Here is a 20,129-nt window from a genome sequence, read left to right on the forward strand (position 1 = left end):
GGAGAAGTCACAGTATTGATTGGTATCAGTGTGTGGGCATCTGAACCTCTTCTCAGGATCTTAGAAAGCACTTCCTTAACCCAGTTTTGAAACAAGGAAGGTCTCGCAGGAGAATTAGCCTGCAGGCTAACAGCGTTATGAAGGCTATAGCATCGGCCTGGTGAGTTATTCCTCTGACGGAGAGAGACGCCCCAACGACAGCAATAACAGGACTAGGATGCACTGTCCCACCACAGATATAGGGGCTTGCTAAGAAAAATCTTCCCCCAGAAATATCCTAGTGTATCGCACAACCAAAACATGTGGCCTAGCGCAGCTGGACTATGGTGGCACTTGGGGTACTCAGGGTTTGTGTTGCTGGACTATGGTAGCACCTTGGGCACTCTGGGTTGGTGTTGCTGGACTATGGTGGCACCTCAGGCACTCTGGGTTGGTGGACTATGGTGGCACCTGAGACTCAGGCACTCTGGGTTGGTGGACTATGGTGGCACCTCAGGCACTCTGGGTTGGTGGACTATGGTGGCACCACAGGCACTCTGGGTTGGTGGACTATGGTGGCACCACAGGCACTCTGGGTTGGTGGACTATGGTGGCACCTCAGGCACTCTGTGTTGGTGTTGCTGGACTATGGTGGCACCTCAAGCACTCTGGGTTGGTGGACTATGGTGGCACCACAGGCACTCTGGGTTGGTGGACTATGGTGGCACCTCAGGCACTCTGTGTTGGTGTTGCTGGACTATGGTGGCACCTCAAGCACTCTGGGTTGGTGGACTATGGTGGCACCACAGGCACTCTGGGTTGGTGGACTATGGTGGCACCTCAGGCACTCTGTGTTGGTGTTGCTGGACTATGGTGGCACCTCAGGCACTCTGTGTTGGTGTTGCTGGACTATGGTGGCACCTCAGGCACTCTGTGTGCATTGGGATGGGTCCGCACTGCCAGGTCAAAAAAGCGGTGGGCTGGCTGTGTCGGAGGAAGCATGTGATAGTCTCCGCCCTCCCAGACCGACGGTCACGGTAGGGGGTAGAGTGCGAAACGACCAGGAAGGGGATTGGGAATTGGCATAACGACTAACATTGGGATGAGAGAAAAACTGGAAAAGGAGGGGGGAAAAGACAATACAAAAAAATTAAAAATAATTTTATAGCACCTTTCATACAGGGGATTGCAGTTCAAAGTGCTTTACATCAGTAAGAAATAAGACATAAAATCAGTGTAAAACAGAGGATGAAATGTTTTTTAAGTATCTCAGTGCCATATATTTTCAGAGACTGCAAACCTTTTGGTTCCTTGAGATGCAGTCTCTGGGACCAAAGGTTCCTGGTAGTTTGGATCAAAATTAGGGTATAGTTCTGAATATTAAGGTACCATTATCCTGACATAAATGGATACACAATACCCTTTTTTTCTCCGCCAATACAGATTCTGAGTACTAATATGCAAGTCATGTATCGCCTGATACCAAATACAAATTGTATCCATTACTTTTGCTAAACTGTATAAACTCAAACCATTAGTTTGAAGTCACTGCAAGTCTAATTTCCATTAGAGAGATCCAACATCCTTCTAGGAGTGAACAAGACCTACACAAGGCTCTTTGTACTGGGGAAATGCTTACAGCAGATGTCAAATTGTCAGACCTGATAAGACTCCAATGGTATGACAACAGAGATACGGCTGTACACTCGGTGGTTGCCAAGCGGTTGCCAAACTATGTCTAACTGGGGGATTATCATAATTTCCTGTGATGATACGGCTGGATGAGTATGACTAGAACATAACAAATACGCATTATGAAACAATGTAGCCCATGTAGTAAAGCGTAGTAAATAATAGACAGCTTATGTAGTAATAAGTAAAGCATAGTAATAAGTCAACTAACTCACTCATTCACTTTGCTACCTGAATTGGATCCTGGCAGGCCAGATAAGACTGTGGCTTTAGGGGAAATATTATGCATCTTTTCAACAATCTTGTACGACTTCCTTTGTTTGTTTTTTGGCAAAGAAAATAAAATCTAAATTTAATTTTAATTGTTTATTTTCCAGCATCACTTTCTTCCCTTGTATTGAACACACCATGTTTGGTGGATGTATGTTAACACACACCAGATTTCTTATTAATTCATATAATATAATTTCCTTCCACCCCTCACCCGGCTTCCATTAATCAATTAGCTGTGCTTTTTGGAGCTAGGAACACTGCGTACCTAATGCACTGCTCAGTTTGTAAATGTTTTTTTTAACTTTTGGGCAGGGAAGGAAATCATTTATTTAATATTTGATGTGTGCTACACCCGCCAAAATGGTGTGTTCAATCAATACAGTCTCATCAGAAAAAGTAAATAAAGTACTAATCGATCACAAACACAGCATTTCTATGATTATGGTTACAGTTAAGGTTAGTTTGCTTAACGGTTATGGTTAAGATATGAGGCTAGGGTTAAGGTTTAACGGTTATGGTTAAGGTAACAGTGTACCCTAAGTTTGCTTACCAACAGGGGAACTCAAAGGTTTTCTGAAAAGATAAAAAGTGACTTATTACACGTACATACACATTATAAAAATTTTCCTGTAGTCAATTTGTACTTTATTTACATATTTAAGAGATTGGGCTGGTTCAATACAAGGAAACAAAGTGGTGCTGGAAGAGAAATCATTTAAATAATTTTTACAAAAAACATCTTCCATAGATTCATGGAAGTTGTATACAATTATTGAAAATAAAATGCCAACATTATGGGAAATGCACTTACCGTCTTCTCCAGAGTCAGACAAGATAGATAGATACCAATTTCCTCTTTGTGCGTGCGTTCAGTAGAAAGCTATCAGCTCCCATTAATTTGTGCTAAGCTAGGCTAGTTTGCATCCGGATAGCTTTCTACTGAACGCACAGATAGGAAATTGGTATCCATCTTTTTGTATGACTCTGGTGAAGACGGTCAGCGCATTTCCAATAATGCTGGCGTGTTCCTTTAAGCCTTAACGCCTTTAAGTTTAACCCTTAAGGGTTAACCTTCTGTAGTGTGGTAGTGAAAGGGTTAACCTGCTGTCGTGTGGCAGTGAAAGGGTTAACCTTCTGTACTGTCGCAGTGAAAGGGTTAACCATTTGGTAGTGCGGCAGTGAAAAGGGTTAATATAACTGAACAGCTAATGCTCTGCTTCTAGTGTCTAGTGAACGGGAACATGTCTATGTTCCCCGGGTTCTATGTTACCCGCTCGCGATAAAAAGGGTCCCATGTTCCCCGGGTTCTATGTTCCCCGCTGCCGCTACCCGCTCCCGAAAAAGCGACAGAGTTGTGCGAGGGCCGACCATGTCAGCTTGCCTCATTCTCTGTCATTACGGTAGTGTTCTCAAACGTACACGTCACGACTAAAAAAGGGTCCTATGTTCCTCGCCACTCCCGAAAAAGCGACAGAGTTGTGTGAGGGTGTAGATAGATGGTGCAACTGATCGCACGTAGGCCTATCAAAGATAATATGTTCAATACACCATAGTATTATAAATGGGTCTTAACAAGATAGCCAACATCAGGTCACCGTATAATTAGATTTAGCTAACGGGATAAACATAAGCAATAAATTATTTTGGATTGATTATTGACAGATATCTCTACTGTATTTCTTTGATTTCATTTTGAGAAAAATACAGAATAATGTAGCTATACGCTATAAGCCTATATAAATATATATACATGTGTCTCATTGAAGAAATATGTTGCACGTTTGTATAGAGGCTATAGGCCTATAGTAATCGTCGTGGCTCTTAAAAGAGCCTTTGGGTTAACTTATGAATGTAGAAAAACAAAGCCAAATTAAGCACGTTCTCCACGGATGCGGCGGGCTAAGCTCGATCATCTGGATGTCTTTGGGCATGATGGTCACCCTCTTGCCGTGGATCGCGCACAGGTTGGTGTCCTCAAACAGGCCGACCAGATAAGCGATAATCAATCCAAAATAAGCTTTTATTGTTTACACATACACACACACACACACACACACACACACACACACACACTGTTAAGACTATTTAATTGTTAATTAATACTAAATTATTAAAAAATGTGTTAGGCTATTATTTAGGGCAATTTTAATTTTAAGGCAATAAACTGTTTTATCTACTGTAATTCGATGACTGCTCAAAGTCTAATGCCTATAACGCCAGTAGTAGTAGTATGTACAAATATTCAATAAATAGGCATATTTGACTGTTTGAATGATGAATGATGAAATAGAAGATATAATTAAGAACAAGAACACGGCTCTCACTCTCTCGGCTCTCGCTCTCTCTCGGCTCTCGCTCTCTCTCGGCTAGAAATTCATTAATATGAAACTGTGGTACACCGTACAATCAATAACACTTTAAAATACTCGAGTGACTGACGGACATTTCCCGATAGCGCAATCTCTCCAAACCTGTATATAAGTACATTAATATGAAACTGTTGTTTCCCCCCCCGGGATATATAGGAGGGGCACCGGAAGTTATGTTGTTGTCGTTGGTTACACGCGAGAGAACAGCTGTGTGGACATAACAAGCGAAGTGTTTTGGACCTGTATGTAATGGTTGAGTCTGGAATTAAACGACAAAAGAAACATAAAACTCTCCTCATTCTTCAATGACGGTATGACAGAATGCTACAATATTATCTTTGATAGGCCTACATGCAAATCTGTTGCACCGCCAGTAGCCGGTGCGCTCTTACAGGCAGCCTTGGTAGCGAGCTGCTTCCTCTGGGCTTTGCCACCGGGGAACATAGAACCTTTATTTCAGCGGGGAACATAGAACCCTTTATTTTTTCGGGAGCGGGTGGGACCGGGGAACATAGAACCTTTTTTTTGGAGCGGGGAACTTAGAACTTTTTTTTCTTTTTCTTTTAAACAGGGAACATAGAACCCGGGGAACATAGGGATGACCCCTAGTGAACCATACCTGCAATGGATGCTGTGTTGACGATGACCCCACCGTGACCTCCAGTCAGCTTGTTCATGTGCTCCAGGGCCAGGTAGGTCCCTCTCACAACGGCGGTCTACGTCACAACAACATCATAATAAAAGTTTGGTTCATTGGAAATAACAAAGTTATTTAGATTTAGAAATAACAAAAAGTGTCCAACTCAACAGTAGGGCTGGGAGATATGGGGGGGGGGGGGGGGTTGATATCACAATATTCAGAAGCCCCCTTTTCTATATTGATATGTATCATGGTATCTGCTTAAAAGGAACACGCCAACATTATGGGAAATGCACTTACTGTCTTCTCTCAGACAATGTCCTCTCTGTGCGTTCAGTAGAAACCTATCGAAGGTGATCCTATAACCCTAGTTATATGAGTATTACCATGCACCCACAACCGTCCGGCCACGCCCACATCCGCCCACGAATATAAGCGAGGGGCATGGCCACATCCCCCAGTCTTTCAACGCAAAAAACGGAAGACCAATAAGGGTCCTCAGTGAGTGAAGAGCGGAGCACTCACCAATACTCATATAACTAGGGTTATAGGATAACCTTCGTTATATAGCGTATTGATTTTTTTTAAATTTTGATTTTATTAGGGATCCCCATTAGCTGGTGCCATAGCAACCAGCTAGTCTTCCTGGGGTCCACACAGAGTTAATGCTCTAAAAATAAAATATCTCCTTAAAGCGTTGGTTTTAGGACCTGGCAATTCAAGCTGCCCACTACTGGAACCTCTAGTGTAATGCTTGTGCACAGTATTACTAAAAACAATCTGATTATGTATAAAGACAGGAGTTTTACTGCTCATGACCAACTTGAACAGCACAAGTATATTAAAAGACAATCTATTTTCAACGTTAAGCCAAGAGAGGTGGGCATGCATACGGCTCACATTAGACCTTAGTGAGCAGCCCAGTACCAACCGTGCTGCCCTGTTCTGGACCACCTGGAGCTTCCTGAGGTCACCACTGGCAGCAGATGACCACATCGCAGAGGAATAGTCAAGATGACATAAAACTAAACTTTGCACTATCTGACATAAAAGGGGACGGGCAACAATTGGAGCATATTGGTTCATGCTCCGCTCACTTTTGGAATAAAAGAGCGGAGCAGAGCTCTAAGAGCTCAACAAATGTACCCGCTGAGGTCCCCTACAACCATCAGAATACCGGGGAGGGTCCTGGCCCTCCCACCCCTCACTGGACACAGACTGTGCGAAGAGGGAACAGCACCCAACAAACGCACAGGGTGACCAGACCGTGGGACTTACAGAAGGGCCCGCGACTACCCGGTCACGAGCCGCACACGCTACCAGGGAACGTACGTGAAAACAAAAAGCCTGCGTCACAGCTCCCACAGGGTCGCTACCCGCGAGGTATTCCGAGGGGTCGGGATTCAAAAAACCCAGACCCCTCGCGTTCGGGTAGCTCAGACCTCCTGGTAGGCGGGAGCCGACGCCCGAAGCAGTCTTTTTATAAAGAAGGGCTTCTCGTCTCGGAGTCTCAGATTATGAGGCTCCCCCTGAGGAAGAGGCTCTTCAAAACTCTTGGAATGATCTTGTAAGGAGGTCCCCCCGCTCCAAAGAACCTCCTGAAGAGGCTCTGAAACTCCCTGAGGAGGCTCTGAGGTTCTCCGAGGAGGCTTCCGCCCCCCACAATCTTGTGGGGTCAGCTGACGTACCGGGGAGACAACACTCCAAGGAGGTTGATCCCACAATCCAGGCCGACCGGTAACAGGAGCAGAACTCGACCTGCGCCCGGAGGACTGCAAACTACACAGGCACGCCTAAAGGGGCCGACTGCACCGGGGGGGGGGGGGGGCAGGAGGGGAGAAATAACTGAGTGTTAATATACAGCCGGAGCCTTGTGTAAAATACAAAAGTATGAGGCCTCTTTTTTGGAAGCACGAAGCGACACTTAATAGCCGTGAGTTGCGTTTTACAATGAAAAGCCATCATGAACGAACATAGCAGCCAGCAACCGTGAGCACCTAAAATTGCACCTGTTCAAGAGGCGCGTTTCCCAAAGCCCCACGTTCTCTGTGTCGAGTCATGCCTTTTCACATTCGTGAAAAAATACACAGACTGAATGAAAAAGAGAGGGGGGCAATGCAAGCTAACATAAATAGCTTCAGAGAATTCAGAGTCTACGCCTGTTTTAAAAGGAGTGTTCTCAATGAATCCCAAACTTTCTCACACACGAGAAAGCCCTCCGTCAATTTGTGCTGTTATCAACAGAAAAAACAACAGGCCCTCATTACTCATTTCATATGAGAGCTACCTCAAAATACAGTGAATAAACACACGCACGTTAAAAACTTGTCACTCCTTTAGAGGGACCTCTCTCATTTTAACGTATAGTATTTCGAGGGCAGAACAGAGAGAGAGATGAAAGAACCTGCTGCTGCAGTGACAGTACCAGCACAGTGAAACACTATAAGGTGCCGTCGCCGGCCCTTAACTGAACACGGCTCAGTTCGACCACTGAGTGCCGTGTGACGTTTCACCGGTCTACCGTCACAAACTCTGAAGAAAGGTCCAGCAGCGTCTCTCCCCATGATTACACCCGCGTCCACTTCATGCAACATCTGTGATGTGCTGGTAAGAGATGCAGGGCCTCAGCATTTTCCGCAGAGACCGGGGGACCTGAACCCTGTGGTCCGCGCGTACCCTTCCTCCTACTGCCGACCACCTCACTCGTCGGGGGTCCGTTTGATGTTTGACGCCGGAGACGACGGCTTTTGAGAAGTACCACACTCATAGCAAACGGCGGAGGCTGGGACAAGGAAATGCTGGTGAAAAACCACCCGACCACCAGTCCCAGCTGCTCACCGAATGACGGGAGCAAGCGGCGACGGGGGGCTTGCGCCGTAAGTCAACCCCGGAGGGGACACCGGAGTCCGAGAGCCTCTCACTGAAGAGGGGCGCTCAACGGCCTATGGCGCGCGCGCGCAGCCAGCCCTGAACGCCGCCGAAGCCTACCCTCTCACCACGAAGTGGAGTCAGGGAACCTCCGCGGCCCACAGAGGCGGTCGGTGGTGATGTCGTCTTAACTTTTTCTTTAAAGGCAAAAAGAAAAAGACAGCAACATAAATGACTAACTAACTAACTAACTAACTAATTTCAACAGCTGAAGAAGGTGCACGTCGACTTCCGTGTGTTGAAAGAAGAGAAGGAGCTGGAGTGCGGCCATGCCCCTCGCTTATATTCGTGGGCGGATGTGGGCGTGGCCGGACGGATGTGGGCGCATGGTTGCTGAAAGTTTTCAAAATCATATATGATATAGGGGAACATTCCAAAAGTGAGCGGAGCATGAACCAATACGCTATATAACTGGCTGCAAGCTAGCCTAGCTTAGCACAAGTGAATGGAATCGGATATGGATCGAATAGCCTAGCTTAAAACTAGGAGAAGTGTTTTGGCCAATGCATAGGCTAGCTGATCTGTATCCACTTCCATGCATTACTGCTAAGCTGAACACACAATAGAGGAAATTTTTATCTATCTTCTTGTCTGACTCTGGAGAAGACTGCAAGTGAATTTCCCATAATATTGGCTTGTTCCTAAGTTGTGAAAAATGTCTGGTAATCAAATCGATATTTGTCATATTGGTCCTGCATGGTAACAGGAAGTGTGATGCAATCAATTAAAACTGTAATATTCACCTAACATTCACAAACATTTCAGAAATCTGACTTACTATTTTTATTAGTATATTGATTGAACAGCTAATTGTGTGTCAAATGGCTTTGTTTATCAATTTCAGCAATTCATGTTTTTCACAATGACAAAGACAAACTTCAGTAGAACATTTTCATCTAAAGAAAAATCCAAGTTAGTCACCCGAAAAGTTGTCAAATGTCTCTAATATAAAGTATGGCATGTTATGCCTCAATTTACAGCTCTGACTCTCAGGAACACATTTTTCACTGTGATTTATACCATCAAATACCGGTATACCGTGAAAACTAGGACAAATATTGCGATATCATGTTTTGGCCATATCGCCCATAGATACGCAATGCAATAAAATGTGGGACTTGTACAATGACATCATCTGTTATTGGCAAACGCCGGTCATCCCATAATAATCAAACACAGCAGTAACGCAACATAACCACAACCGGGTGTAGTTCAGCATCTTACAAGGTTTATGGAGATCATTTTTTCCCACTCCCTCTCGTTGACAATTCCCGCATTGTTGCAGACGATGTCCAGTCGTCCAAAAGTCTCAATGGTCTTCTGGAAGGCAGCTGTTGACACAAAGTTGAAAAGGGAAGTCTAATGTTAAAGAGCGAAAGTAACACACATTTGAGTAAACGTCATGTCCACATCGTCTCGGGGGCGACAGTGGGTCAGGAGGTAGAGCGGTCATCTGGTAATCAGAAGGTTCCCGGTTCGATTCCGGCTCCACCCGGGCAGCCTGTCGAAGTGTCCTTGAGCAAGACACTCAACCCCTAACTGCTCCAGATGAGCAGGTTGGCACCTTGCATTGTCACCTCCGCCGTCAGTGTGTGAATGTGCGAGTGTGTGAGTGAATGGGTCATTGTTTTTCTTTCATATTTGAAGTCACTGATAAATTACTTACAACGTAGAATGTTAAGTCAACAGTTACGTTGGTCAAAAGGGACAATTTTGTGATAGAAAAATGAAATGCCTTTTTCCCCATTTAGACCAGCTTCTACACATGCCATGTGGTGGTATCTCTCCTGTTACTTTGAATAAAGAAAGGATTTTCCACAAAGGTACAGAAATATAAAGGTTTATTTCGGTACCAGGACACTAATCTGAATGTTCACTCAGAGAAGACAGAGATTCTCAAAATACATTCATTATTGATAGTTTACAGCCAGCAAACTTGTGCTGTGGGAGCAAACACACGGGCATCGATCACGAGGACGTCCCACACTAACATACGTGGACGTACTCAAGAAAGATGCGGGAGCAGGAAGTACCGGCGAGCTAGGTGGTTGCATGGAGGATCGGGATGACTGGAAGAACCGATGGAGGGCCCGTCCGAGGACGACCTAGTAGTAGTTATACGAGTAGAGAAAATTCCTAAAGGCACTATCACAGAAGTACTTGTTAACCGAAGTACAGAAAAACTATTGAGAGCGTTTGCATGAACGTACAGTATGTCTAGACATGCAGCACTGTAGAGATTCCCTAGGGACACTGCTTGCCTCTAAGGAAGAAGCTTTTTCCACCCGTGTGGAGTGCACCCTCACCCCCACTGGTGCCAGTGCATCCGTTTCCTCCTAAGTAGGGTTGGGTACTGTTCACATTTGAACCGGTACCGGATAGTCTCTCAAATGTAATCTACCAACAAAAAAAATCCAAACTTCAAATGATTTATTATCATTATTTATTTAGAACAATTTGTTAATATATATAATATTGTAGTGAGTGTTGTCTGCATCTAGCTTTGTAAAGTGTAACACTGGCGACCGTTTTCGGCTTGCCATTGCCCCAACTGCTTTGTTGTTGAATCAAGTCAAATCCTAGGTAAGCGTGTATTGTGCGAGTGAACGTTGACGTGAACGTGCGGCACACTTCATTTTCGTTTCGCGGTAAACGAAGCGTTGACGTCATCTGACTTAAAAACTAAATAATAAAGTTCTCTCTTTTTTTTACAGTACCGAAATGGGGCACCGGCAGATCTCACGTGAATCGGTACTCGGTAGTACCGACGCGATTCGGTCGGTACCCTTAAAAGTACCGGATTCGGTACCCATCCCTACTCCTAAGATTGTCTCCACAACCCAGTGAGGCGGTCTAGATTGAAACCCGGTTGGCGCAGGCGGTCTGGCTTAAAACAGACAAAACCTGGTCCATTTATCCAACCGTCTCAGTCCACTGAATGTAGACCGGCGTCAGGGCCATGACTGGGCATGACAGTGACCATCGTTGCTCATCCCCATCACCCACGCGGGTGGGGCAGAGCGCCTGAAATTCCTTTATAGTACCTTTGGCAAGAATGCCGGGTTTGGACACACATGGGTCACCCCACCCTGCTGGCATCGACAGCAGCTCTCACGTAACTATAGACAGAGCTTTCAGCTCTCTACTCTCTTAGCCGATGTCACTGCTATTAGGAATGTGACCTTCAGTGACACTGACAACCATTCCAAGGTCACTGCTTCCAGGGGCTGGAAAGACTAAGCCTGAGCACATAAGCAGCAGATATTCCCTTTTATGCCCCTCGTATTTTTTTGCAAGGTCTCTGTGTATTCAGATTTCAGCTGGTCTACAATTTATATATCACAGTGGGCTATTTGTCCAAGTAGTGAGTTTATACTCGTGCAGTGTGTTTATGCCTGTGTAGTGTGTTTATACTCGTGTAGTGTGTTTATACTCATAACATCACTAACCTCTAAAAGGCTAGCTCTCTCTCAAAACACAACTGCACTTCCCGGACTGTTAGGTAAATGGTACATGGACTGCATTTATACAGCACTGCCTTTATCCAAAGCGCTTTACAACTTATGCCTCACATTCACAGTCACACCGACGGCAGAGGCAACCATGCAAGGTGCCAACCTGCTCATTAGGAGCAGTTAGGGGGTTAAGTGGCTTGCTCAAATATATTTCGACACTGCTGGGAGAAGTCGGAATTTAACCGTCTTTTTAAAAAGAGATATCCACGTCAACTGCCCTGTGGTGGGGTCAGTCCCCTACATATGGAATATGTAACTGGGTTGAGGGATAGTCTCGATACGATAGAGAACAGCGGTATCTTACCCTAATAAGTCAGGCTTTACTCAAGGGCGTTATGAGAAAAAAACATTTAAGATATCTGAACCAAATTGCAGAGTTGTATTGAGTCTGGATTTGTGTGCGAGTGTTTTTCTTTTAATACAGTTCTCCCAGAGAAAGGAAAACGAACAGAAATCAAGTTTCAACTTCATACTAAAGTGCGTTTTCTTCATTAAAGGAGGTAAGACATGTGTGTAGAAAGTGCCACATGGAAGCTAGATCCAGACGCCCTAGACAGGAAGAAAACTACTTCTCCTGAATCTGTGGACCACATTGTATTGATACGTCTATGCAATGGATATCTTGCGTTATCCTAGATGCATCATTATATGAAGAGATGGTCGCACTCCATTCACCTAATTTAATTGTTCATCTGTCACAGAACATTTCGGCCATCCGGTCAGTTTGGCCGAACATTTCAGTGTGTACAAATGAAGGAGTAGATTCCTGATTTTCTTTTTAACTTAAATTTTTTTTGACCTACTGTAGTATTTGTTACATTGACTGAATAATAAATAAATTACATGGGTCATGTTGCAGGTGATCAGGGCTCTGATTGTATCATTGAATATGTCTGTTTTCATGATATTGCCACATGAAGTAAGTAAGTAAGTAAGTAAGTATTTATAAAGCACCTTTCATACATGTCATGTAGCTCAAAGTGCTGTACACAAACATAGGCATATATAACGATAAAAGCAATAAAGTCACAGTGATCAGTTAAGATCAATGTTTAAAAAAAAAATAATAATAATAATATAATAATAATAATAATAATAATAATAATAATAATAATAATAATAATAATAATAATAATAATAATAATAATAATAATAATAATAATAATAATAATAATAATAATAATAATAATAATAATAATAATAATAATAATAATAATAATAATAATAATAATAATAATAATAATAATAATAATAATAATAATAATAATAATAATAATAATAATAATAATAATAATAATAATAATAATAATAATAATAATAACAGGTCCGCACAAACATGTCCGCACAAACATTTGACTCACGGGTAAACTTATTTTCAGGGAGATGGTGGCTCTCAAATTTTAGTAAGTTATTTTTGTCACTGGGTTTCCTAAAGATTGTTGTGGTTATTTTGTCTCCATCTTTAATTAGTTTAACATCAAGAAATGTATAGATTCTAAAATATCCATGTGCTTCAGCCTATTCCTTTTTTTGGTCATTGAGTTCGGATTTTGTGTGTGAGCTTACTTTGAATATGTACATTTGTGATGTGATTTTTTTCTTTTCCTTTTGAAAGTCCACACGTGTGTTTTTGATTTATCTGTAAACAAAGACCGAAAATAAAACTATTCATTCATTATTCATTCATAAACTATTTTATATCGAGAAAGAAATTTATTCAATACATGAGTTTAAATAAGAACATAATCTTGAAAGTTCCTCCTCATCACCTGAACAGATCATAAAAATGCCATCTATGAATCTGGAATAATGCTGGATATATTGTCTATAAATATTATTGTTGTAAATAAAGTCTTCCTCTAATTTGTCCATGAAGAGGCACGGGCAGAAGGGGAACCCATAGCTGAACCATACTGTTGATAATCACTCAAATAATACAAATATAAAAAAAATTATGGATGAACTGCATTAGTTCACTGATGAACCTATTAGGAGGTATCTGCTTGTTTAAGAAATAAACAAAGTTATGTGATATATTGGTATTGTTGCAACCCTGGGGGGGGGGGGGGGTTACACTGAATTACAAAACCATAGACAAGGGTCGGAGTTTGAAGACAAATAGTTGTATTGGTAATAACTGGAAGGGTGGGGGGCCAACCCATCAGGATTTGGGGTGGAGAGCTGGGGGGGGAATTGAACAGAGAGGGAGCTAGGGGGTACTGGGTCAAGCCATTTCTTCAATAGATTCACAGTCAATTTGGTGGGGTTTCCTCCAACCAAATTGGCTTACATTGTAGTTGACTGCACTCATCTGTGCCACTTGGCCTGGACCAGGACCAGCCCCTTCTCCCCAGGTTGACGTTCTCCTATCTCCTGGGCCTACTGCGCTTGCCTGAGGTGCTTCCGTACCATAGGTTAGATACGGGTCATTTCGAGAGTACATCTGCTCCACATATTTGACCACAGAGCGATGCGGGGAGGTTCTCAGGCTTCCTTGGCCAAGTCCAACAGTCCCCGGGGTCGTTGGCCATACGGTAGCTCAAACAGGGGAAAAGCCAGCTCTGTGGTACCTCCCTCAGCTCCCTGATGGAAAACAGTTGTGGTAACAATTTACCTCAGGCGGCAGGTTAGCCACAGCAGGGCATCAGCCAAATGGGATCATTACAGCCCAGCCTATGTGATTTCATCACAGCAGAGTTTCATAAATATTATTGTTATGATTAACCATTATTTTCTGATGTTGTTAAAATGTTTTTCTAAATGTTTCTGATAAGCATGAAATGTATGCCATTGCCTTTGATAGCTAAGAGTTAGTTTATAGTCATCCAATTTGTAGACATTTCATTTGAATAGCCTACGTGATATTCCCATAATATTAGCTATTATTAGCCCAGTCAATCATCATTAACTCATTCATCGCCATACGCTTTCCGTATCTCTGCCGCTCCAGGCCAGATTAAAATAGTCACTTTCACTGTGTTTCACGATATTTGCAGAGCTGTATGTGTAGTGTGTGTTCTGTATTATAGCTGTGGAGACAATGGTGTGGCTCATTTGGCAGACACTACTTGTCCAACATGGAAAAAAGAGTTTGTTTCTACACACTGTAGTTTGTAGTTTATTACACGCTAAACATCGCCGTCTTTTCCCATAGATGGCGAGATAAAACGTGTTATATGCAATAAGCCCAATCGGTTCTGGTTGATCCCATGAAACCCCAAATACTCCGAAATCAAAAAGGTATATACCATATACACATGTGCCTTCACAAAATTATCAATGGGGGGGGGGGGGGGGGGGGGGGAATAGTCTTACCCCGAAAATGCGATTGTTACAAAACGCTTGGTTTATGTCCGGCAAAGTAAGAAACTGTGATTGTTACAGAAACATGTTTCAGGTTCGGTAAAATAGACATAGGGGGTCCTTACCTTAGCCAGAAGGTAATCCAAAAAGAATAATTCCAATGATCCCATCAGCGATCACGATTACTCGTTTATATATAATTATTACACATGTTTACGGGACAGTATAGGTTTTGAGGCGAGCAGATCTGCTTGCGATTGCTTTGCAAGAGCTCCTCCCCCTCAGAGCGAGTCTCGATAGTCCAGTTAATTCATTGTCTGTCCTGATCCCTTTCTATCACAGTTCAAAAGGTAGACGATACTGCCATCTGGTGAGATTTGATCGGCATTGCAATTCCAACGTATGTAGCTGTGCCACAGTGATTCAGAGAGCTCCGGCCGAGTGTGTAGAACGGGGATCAAAGGAAAAAAATCAAACGATCTAATAACGAGTATACTCGTTATTGGCGGTCAAGCGTTGGCGGCCAATAACGAGTATACTCATGATTGGAGGCCAATGAGTTAAGTTTAGTGGGCTTCTCCATGCATCAACCACAGGCTTCAATAGAACTGGCACCAAAGTCTGGCACAAAGCACAGCATTAGAACGCTGGTATTATGATGTAATGACGTTTTCCTATTTTTATAGTTTCCTTGGAATAAACAGGGAAGTGGCTGTGGTTAATGACCTCCACTTGCCTGGAAGGGGCGTGTCCACTTACTCACTTACTTATAGTATCAACACATGTGTACAGTATAGTTCTCTGTGGGGTTCAACTGAATAATAGTATCAACGCATGTATACAGTATAGTTCTCTGTGGGGTTAAATAGTAATTTCATGTCATGTTTTTATCCATGGCTTTATTGTGATGTTCCTATCTTTAGTCATCTAAGATGTTTGTCTCAGTGTATGTGATATTGTTTCTCTTACACTTCAGTGCAGTTTCTAGTTCCCCAATTCTACCAGTCTACAAAAAGTATTTATTGAATGATTACTTATTGTGGGTTAAAAGTACTCTTTAAGTTTGACAATGTGGAAGACATCAAATGTATTGGTACATGCAACACTATCATCTCTACACCAACATGCAACACTATCCTCTCTACACACCAACATGCAACACTATCCTCTACACCAGGGGTTCCCAACCTTTTTTCCCCCAGGGACCCCCAAACATCTGATGAAATTCCTGGACCCCCCTCCTAATAAAATACCATAAAATACTTTTTTTTTGTCATTTTAATACTTTTTTTTGTCATTTTAATAACAAACTGCTTATACACAGGCATATGCATCATAATTAGACCCACTATGCTTCTTTGACTTGTGCCTTCAATCAACAAATCTCATCTTGCACCATATGTATTTCAAAATGTTGGCCAATATTCAAATCCTGTATTCATCCTCTCAAATCAGGCCCTAATGGTGAACGGTTTGCATTTATGTTGAATGAAGTAAGAATCCACTGCAGTAAAAATATCCTCACCTCGAGTGGTGGTAGTAAGGTTGACTGACATGCTTCAGATCCTCATTTTCGATATAATGCACATAAACGATGAGCACAGCCTCGTCTGCGACAGTTGTAGTTTCATCAAGTTGTATGGCAAATGGACCCTTTCTAAGCTTTTCTGACAGCTGCTACTCGCAATCACTTGACATCTTATCAATTCGGTCTTTCACTACATTGTTCGAGAGTGGTACTGATTTTAGTTTATCCGCCACCTGTGGGCCGCACAGTTTCTAAACCATTTTGATGCAGGCTGGTTTGATGAGCTGCTCGCCAATATTGTGCGGTTTCTTTGCTTTTGCAATTAAAAGCGAACACTCAAAGGAGGCTTCGGTAGCCTTCTGTAAATCACTGCCACCCCTGCTCCACGCTACTCTAACATCAACGGGCTTGTTCGCCTTGAGAGACTGTTCTTTCCTCCGAAAAAAGTCCGGATCCTTCCCAACGGTTTCTGAGTGCTTAGACGCCTGATGTCTCTTCAGCTTGCTGGGCTTCAGGCTCGAGTTTGCCAACTTTTCTCCACAAATCACACACTCAGGTCGTTTGTCTGGTCCCTCAGTGAAGCCCATGGTGATGTAATTTTCGCGATTGCTGTAGGTCCTAACTTTTTTTGCAGATGAGCTGCCGTCATCTCCTTTTCGTTTGTCACACATTTTCGCCTCTGGCGGCTGACTGCAGACGAGCCGAGAAAGTTAACTAGCGTGCTAGGCTAGCTACGGAAAGTGATACAGTCAACTGATTCGCGTTTTAGCGGCTACCCGGTAGCCTACTGTTAACGTTCAAAAATCATGTCTAGATGTTTATTTATTTATCTTTATTTTTTATTGTAGTGGAGAGACTATTCATGCTTCTGATGATAAAAATATGCTAATTAAATATTTCTCTGAAAAGAAAAAAGAAAAAAAATCAAATCATCTGTGGTCTGGCGGACCCCCTGCGCCCCCTGGCGGACCCCCAGGGGGTCCACGGACCCCAGGTTGGGAATCACTGCTCTACACCAACATGCAACACTATCCTCTACACCACCACCTACACCAACATGCAACACTATCCTCTCTACACCAACATGCAACACTATCCTCTCTACACCAACATGAAACACCATCCTCTCTACACCAACATGAAACACCATCCTCTCTACACCACCTACACCACCATGCAACACCATCCTCTACACCACCTACACCAACATGCAACACCATCCTCTCTACACCACCTACACCAACATGCAACACCATCCTCTCTACACCACCTACACCAACATCATCCTCTCTACACCACCTACACCAACATGCAACACCATCCTCTCTACACCAACATGCAACACCATCCTCTCTACACCACCTACACCAACACCATCCTCTCTACACCACCTACACCACCATGCAACACCATCCTCTCTACACCAACATGCAACACTATCCTCTCTACACCACCTACACCAACATGCAACACCATCCTCTCTACACCAACATGCAACACCATCCTCTCTACACCACCTACACCAACATGCAACACCATCCTCTCTACACCACCTACACCAACATGCAACACCCTCCTCTCTACACCACCTACACCAACACCATCCTCTCTACACCACCTACACCAACATGCAACACCATCCTCTCTACACCACCTACACCAACATGCAACACCATCCTCTACACCACCTACACCAACACCATCCTCTCTACACCACCTACACCAACATGCAACACCATCCTCTACACCACCTACACCAACACCATCCTCTCTACACCAACATGCAACACCATCCTCTCTACACCACCTACACCAACATGCAACACCATCCTCTCTACACCACCTACACCAACATGCAACACCCTCCTCTCTACACCACCTACACCAACACCATCCTCTCTACACCACCTACACCAACATGCAACACCATCCTCTCTACACCATCTACACCAACATGCAACACCATCCTCTCTACACCACCTACACCAACATGCAACACCCTCCTCTCTACACTACCTACACCAACATGCAACACCATCCTCTCTACACCAACATGCAACACTATCCTCTCTACACCACCTACACCAACATCATCCTCTCTACACCACCTACACCAACATGCAACACCATCCTCTCTACACCACCTACACCAACATCATCCTCTCTACACCAACGAGTCTCTACACCAACATGCAACACTATCCTCTCTACACCAACATGCAACACTATCCTCTCTACACCAACATGCAACACCATCCTCTCTACACCAACATGCAACACCATCCTCTCTACACCAACATGCAACACCATCCTCTCTATCCTCTCTACACCAGCATGCAACACCATCCTCTCTACACCAACATGCAACACCATCCTCTCTACACCAACATGCAACACCATCCGCTCTACACCAACATGCAACACTATCCTCTCTACCCTCTCTACACCAACATGCATGCCCACGTTCCACACTACTTTTGGACATGTTCCACTTCATACACCTGCCGACCACTAGGCCATGCTGTCTGACGGAGCTCTAGTTCTCAATATGTGTCTTCAGCACATTATGTTATAGAATCAAAGTGAAGAAGATACTCACTTCACTCCATGCCGAGATGTTGCAAAAACATGTTGGTCACATCATGGTACTGGAGAAAATGCAAATAGATGCCAGTGGCATTTTGTTTTGGCTAGAAATAGAGGAGGTTGATTCCAAATACCCGTCAGGCTATAGGTTGGGAACTGTTAATTTGCCTACTTTACTATGTTATTGATATGTTGCCGTTGTGACGACCCCTCCCACTGCTTGTGGCTCCTCATTCCTGACCAGGACGACCAGGTTAACAAAAGCACAACACCAAGTGGGGCTCTTTTGCCTAGAGGTCACCGTTTGGCGGCATTACAGATTATACCTTTAATAGATAGATTTATTCTACACCATCAAAATAGCCTTATGAAGTACTTGGAGCTTATGAAGTACTCGGATTTGATGAACTCGGGATGTTATGAAGTACTCCGATTTTCATCTCTGCCTAGGAGGTTGTCTGCTGTAATTCTCTCTCTCTCCCTCTAAAAAGACATTTGTATGAATTTTGTACTACAAGGACCAACGTTTGAAGTATGGAGCGGATGGTTGCTACACAATCGTTTCAACCCCACATTTCTTGCAGAAGGTAATTTCCCATGTTATTTCCAGGTCAGAGAAGATTTCCAAAACAAAACAAAAAAGTACAGCTAGCAAGTGGAAACAGCTGTGAGTGAACCGTTTTATTATTCCGTTATTACGAACGGAGTGCACAAGTCCTCCTCCAAGTATGTTATAGTAGCATGTCGCACATACTGCACTCCATGCATGTACTGAACCATAAGCTAACTGTCTCTCCTGCCTGATCATGGACAGTCTCCCCTGCCTGATCATGCCAGTCTCTCAGGAAAAATATTGAATCAATAAAGATATTGAATGTCAGCACAAAACATTGGCTATCGGTGTAGCAGGTGTCATTCATGCTAGTCAGGACTATAGATGAACCATGAGTCCTGTGCTTGCCAGCACGAAAGGCAGACGGCGTGCTACCAATCGAACTTGTAAGTCGCTTTGGATAAAAGCATCAGCTAAATGACTAAATGTAAATCGAGCTAAACCATGAGCATGTATTTGCTTTAGCACATTCGATGCTAGCATATTAGCATCAGCCTTCAAAGCCCATATGGGTTGCACCAGAGAAGTGCAGAGAGGACACTGCAACAGGTCAGCCAGGCTGCTGTCACAGCTGCTGCAAGTAGGGGCATGGCAACTGGAAACCAGGGCCCTCATTCATCAACGTGTTCTACGCACAGATCTGTGCTTACCCTGTGCGTACGATCATTTCTAAGCAAAGAGTGGGATTCATAAATTTCGATTT

General features: G+C 43.5%; 1 protein-coding gene across 1 annotated transcript in view; it reads right to left on the reverse strand.

Moving 5' to 3' along the window:
* The window catches only part of LOC311232803 (15-hydroxyprostaglandin dehydrogenase [NAD(+)]), a 43,238-nt gene that overhangs the window by 16,902 nt on the left and 6,207 nt on the right, over positions 1-20,129 (reverse strand). Inside the window, exons 3-4 of the mRNA XM_084319603.1 lie at positions 9,106-9,212; positions 4,933-5,029 (exon numbers count right to left, since the gene is read on the reverse strand). Of these exons, the coding sequence (XP_084175729.1) occupies positions 4,933-5,029; positions 9,106-9,212 (204 nt within the window). The remainder of the gene's footprint in view (positions 1-4,932; positions 5,030-9,105; positions 9,213-20,129) is intronic.

The sequence above is a fragment of the Notolepis coatsorum genome (genome assembly GCF_963971535.1).
Source record: "Notolepis coatsorum genome assembly, chromosome: 8".
NCBI classification, from domain to species: Eukaryota; Metazoa; Chordata; class Actinopteri; order Aulopiformes; family Paralepididae; genus Notolepis; species Notolepis coatsorum.